General features: G+C 28.1%; 1 protein-coding gene across 1 annotated transcript; it reads left to right on the top strand.

Moving 5' to 3' along the window:
• Window positions 1-1,685: 1,685 nt before the first annotated feature.
• LOAG_12365 (hypothetical protein) lies at window positions 1,686-3,594 on the top strand (the record flags this gene model as incomplete). The annotated part of the gene is made up of 5 exons (XM_003147878.1): window positions 1,686-1,735; window positions 2,341-2,393; window positions 2,745-2,831; window positions 3,093-3,178; window positions 3,499-3,594. The coding sequence occupies 5 exons, from the start codon at window positions 1,686-1,688 to the stop codon at window positions 3,592-3,594; spliced, it is 372 nt and encodes a 123-aa protein (XP_003147926.1).
• Between the last annotated feature and the right edge of the window lie 1,664 nt (window positions 3,595-5,258).

Raw genomic sequence — 5,258 nt, 5'->3', positions numbered from 1 at the left:
ATTATTATTATTATTATTATTATTATTATTATTATTATTATTATTATTATTATTATTATTATTATTATTATTATTATTATTATTATTATTATTATTATTATTATTATTATTATTATTATTATTATTATTATTATTATTATTATTATTATTATTATTATTATTATTATTATTATTATTATTATTATTATTATTATTATTATTATTATTATTATTATTATTATTATTATTATTATATTATCAAATATTTACATCAAGTGGTGTGAAAATTTAAATAATTTTTTTTCGAATAAAAACAGCTTTTTAGGCTATCCGCAAAAGGGAAGAAATATATAAATGATATAAGGAATTAGCATGAGTAAACAATTATGTAGCGAAGATTGTCAAAGTTGTCAAAGCTTTGATTACTTGTATATATTTTACTATCAACCTTATTTTTCCAAACCTTTTCCTCACTCTCTTAGTACATATTCTATTATTAACTCTAATTTTGCCTTCCGTATTTTTGAACTTAACTCGCAGAAAATTTGAATTGTCACGAGAAAGATAAATTTAGGCTTCTTGCAGTGTTAGTGAGATCAATGTGATTTGTTTACTTAATATCGATAATTTCATGATAGATATATTTGGGCAAGTACCTTTGCTCTAATTGCATCAGATTAAGGCGACACTCTTTTATCGGTAAGGTATATTTGACAGTCACATTTTATTCTTTTCTTTTTTTTTCTCCTTTCCTTCTCCAAAATAATTTAATAATTTCGAACTATTTCAAGTAATTACGCTCAATATCTACTTCTCATCTGTTACTGTTTATCAAACTCTAAATAATGCATCTTTGACTGTTTTAATTTTATTTATTTATCGATTATTTATAGTTTATTTAATATTTGGATGTTCAACTCAATCTTTTGACTCATTTATTTAGTGTCTGAATAGGTGTCGTTATTCACGATATCATCAGAAATCAGAAGGAACAATGAAATCGAGGTGAAGTTCAGACATTTCTTTTTCCACAGAATTTGTATACTTACATTTTCCAAATCTGTAAGGTAGAATCAATGAAATGCTTGTCTGACCTTTGATGACTTCAAAAAAAATGTTTTTCGCCAGATGCTGTAGTCTGTCATATATGCATAGCGATCTTTTTATATCTATTTGACCTTTTAGCATTCTATTCCTCCCAAAGTTCTGTTTTCATATTGTGTTATTTCACCTTTTTTCCTCATCCGAGTATAAATATGACAAATTACCGGTCCCTTGCAAGAACTTCGTTTTTTTTCCCCCGCTTAATTTATATTTTATTTTATGATATATAGTTGGTAATCAATTATTTTTAAAACGTTTTCATTACTTTGAAGAGTATCTCTTTACGTTCTTTCCACGCAATACTAACATTGGTTATCATATTTTGTTTCTTAATTACTTATAACCTGAGGTGATTGTTTTGTGATAGAAGGAATTAATATTAGGAATTGGAAGAGTTATCTCTACTTACGATATATGCGATGGATTTATGATAAGAATATGGAGAAGATACATATCATGAAAATGTATCTCTATTTGAGGGAAGCAGATGGAGAAGTTGATAATTCCTAAGGAAGAACTCCATAAACAACGAAAACTTTTTTACCTGAACGAATTGCAAGTTATTTTTAATTTTGCTTTAATTAGAAATTAATTTTTAGGAAATGAGTGATAAGTGTGGAGTACACATTGTTTTCCATCTTATTTTACCTAAGTAAATACTCATCTATGTAAATACTAACCAACATTTATTTAAGTATTTCGAGATTGAACCCTTTCACGTAATGCTAAGCTAATTTATAAGGGAATGAAATGAATGAATGCTTTCATTTTATCAATCTCTTCGTAGCATTTTTTCTTATATCACAGAGGTCATTCGGTGATTTACTCGCCTCTCTTGTTCATCGATTAATCATCCATTTTTGCTAGCTACGCTATGAACCCATTTCTTCTTCCTGTCATAAATTGTCATACTGATGTCTCTTCTCCGGTTTAACATGACATCTTATCCTGCTTTGGCTTCCTGACTATTCATTGCAAGTTCACTTATTTATCGTTCGCTATTTGTTTGCTTTGTTTTTTTTCTCAGCAAATGTAATACTCTCACTATAATGAGCAAAGGTAGGCTACAATGTCTCCGAAAAAATGAACAGAGAAATGTTTTAGGCTCTTAATCTTGATATCTTCAATGTAAACTTATAAATTATATCTTTACTGGTTACCTTTTACTGTTAAATGTTTCCAAAAGCTTTGCACTTTTCCCGTTAAATAAAAGGATATGACCTTGCTTTGCACCTTTACTAATTTTTATCATTACAGGTTGTTGTTTCATACTAAAATACTCTCCTATGATCACCAACATGGAATTAAAGGTAAATTCTTTATTTTATGTATTTGACTGAAATTAATATATTTAGTTTTCCTTTTATTTAGCTTTTTCAATTTTCCTGTTAATTGAAAAATATGAAAAGTTTCCGATTTATTTGAATAGTTTTCAGTAGGTTTTTATTAATGAAGAGGAAAGATTTTTTAGTGATTATAATTTGAAATTAATTTAGTTATTACCAGTACTAATCAAATTGGAATCAATGCAAAATATATTAATCAATGTTTAATGAATATTGATAATATGGAGTGCTATCCTTCATTTCATTGTATTTAGTATTGTGAATTTTGCTTTAATAATAGTAGCAAAAGCTTCCTGTATCCAAACTGATAAGCAGATATGGCTACTGCTGATACCTGTATTCAAACTGATAAGCGGGTATGGTCTGTTGGTGGTACAATTACTGATAACTTACAGAACTCTTGTAAGCGAGTTCTTAATAAATAGCACTAATTTGACTTAAATATTCTATTCGATGTTATTTGAAGGCAATGTTTCCTTTTATTTGCTTTTTTTTTTCACCTCAATTTTCAACAGTCAAAATATTAATTTAATTTACTTCTCACGTCTGTTCCATCTACAGTAGTGGGATGTTAGTATAAATGTAAATGAATTCCATTTGTTTTATTTAATTTACTTATTTTGCAGCATTTTAAATACAAAAAAACTTGATTCAATTTTCTAGACAGGAAAGAAGAAGGCGAGAACAAGAGAGAGGAGAGACGATTGGTAAAACACCAGAGGAGTGTCGTGACTTTGGATTATGGGAAGGTGATCTGCTTTCTCAACAGGAATAATAAGGTTAAAATATATTTTGCGTATGAGTGAGAATGGAATGAGCAAGATGGCGGGAAGGTAACAGGTGCACAGGTAAGTATGGTTTATAGGTAGATGTAAGACTTGTGTATTCTCTGTGGGCACAAAGACAATAGCTAAGTGGTAGGAATTTTAGAATGACTTTATAGATCATAGCTTTTAACATGGGTTTTGTAAATTTTAACTTTTTCAAATATTTCCGTTTATTGCAAATTATATTACATTTATGGAATTATTATCGTATTGCATTTATTGCAAGTTTTTTTCTTCTTTAGAAATATATCATTGTTAGGGGTGATACTAAGCATGACGAAGCTGTTTCGTTCGATCTCAAAATCAGAAATATCTTTCGGAAAAATAGTGATTCTTGAAGGAATTGATTACATCCTTTTTATTTGAGACAGATTTTTTCCTTTCTAGGATTATATTTTTAAACGCTAACGCTATTATTATTAAAGATGTTTCAAATTAAAAAATCACTTGCGGGAACCTGAGTTTGAAGTTCAGAAATATTCAATTTTGGACTATAACTACAGAAAAATCATCTTTTGAAATAATTCAAAATAATGCGTATATAATTTAAGGTTAGAATTTTAGTTTTGTAATTAAACATTTTCACTTATTCATATAATAATCGACATCAACAACTTGAAAATCGATTACCGTTTCGTACGTAATTCATCAGAGATTAGTGGACAAGCCCAAATACAATCTGAATTAAAAATAATATAAAAATAAGTATCCAAATGAATATTTACATTTCATATATGAATAACATCCAGTCAGTGTAGAAGTCTGAATAAAGCTACAACAGCACAAGTGACCTAAGGTAACAAGTACTTTACTTCTATTTCTACATTTGATACTCTGCAATCAATCATTTCTTGGTCATATCCAAAAGCGTAGGATATTTTGATTAAAAGAAAACTGATTCGTTTCAAACTGGTTAACTACAGTTTTACCTGAAACATCATTCGGTGGTTCTAGTGATTTCAGCTGATGTTACGAAAACTGATGGCTTATCCGTAATAAGCTTGCATGAAAAATAACAGAATTATTGATCATTGTTGCTGGTTTAACCGACTACTGTGTGTATTCGATTAATCGATTATTGTGCTCATTTGATTAATCCATTATTGTGTTTATTCGATTGTAAAATTGATTTATTCATCTTCATTCTACTTTCATTTTTTCTTCTTTAATTCTTATATTATTTAACTATTATTTGATCATATTTCGATGATAATTTTCTCGATATTTTACTTTAAGTATTAAATTTCAGTAGCGAAGTATTTTTTGTTTATGTCTGCATTCGTCAACCATTATCGATATGAGCAATTGGTTTTAGAGCAGGGAATAACAAGTTTTTTTTTCAGTTCTTCTTTCTTTTTTTTCTTTTTTGTATTTCCATGGTGTATTTAAGGAGAATACTCGTAATAACACCGATCATTTGTCTCTATTCCTTCGTTTTTCTCCATTTTTTTCTTTTTTTCATAGCTTTTTTCCCCTTTTCCTTGTGATGATGATGACAGTTTACAAATATGAAGAATGATGTTGGCAAATTTGTATTTCTTTTATTTTTTACAAACCAATGTTAGAGAATGTAATTTATCATTGCATTAGCAATGATTTATTCAAAGAGTAAGAATGTGAAGTATTTTCATGTTAGGATGCGCTGATTTAATTCTTCAATATGTTTTCAATATTTTTTCCTATCTTACAGAGCATTAAAAATACAGGAAATTAAATTCATATAGGATGTATAATATTGTAAAATGTAAGAAATTAAATTTGATTAAAGCATATATAATATATGTAATGCACTGAATTCTAAAATGGGAAAATAAAGAGGGAATAAATCCAATGTAATTTCGATATTTTTGTCAGGTATGAGCTGATTTAATTCTGTGACCTGCTTTTAACATTAGCATTCCATGCAAATAAGTATTATGAGAAAGGAAGAGAGGGAGGAAAGGAGGAGGAGAAGAGGGAGAGAGGTAAGAGGAAGAAGAGAGGAGGAGAGGAAGAGTAAGAA

Source organism: Loa loa (genome assembly GCF_000183805.2).
Source record: "Loa loa unplaced genomic scaffold supercont3.495, whole genome shotgun sequence".
In the NCBI taxonomy this organism is placed as follows: domain Eukaryota; kingdom Metazoa; phylum Nematoda; class Chromadorea; order Rhabditida; family Onchocercidae; genus Loa; species Loa loa.
This window is presented reverse-complemented; position numbering and strand designations above follow the sequence as displayed.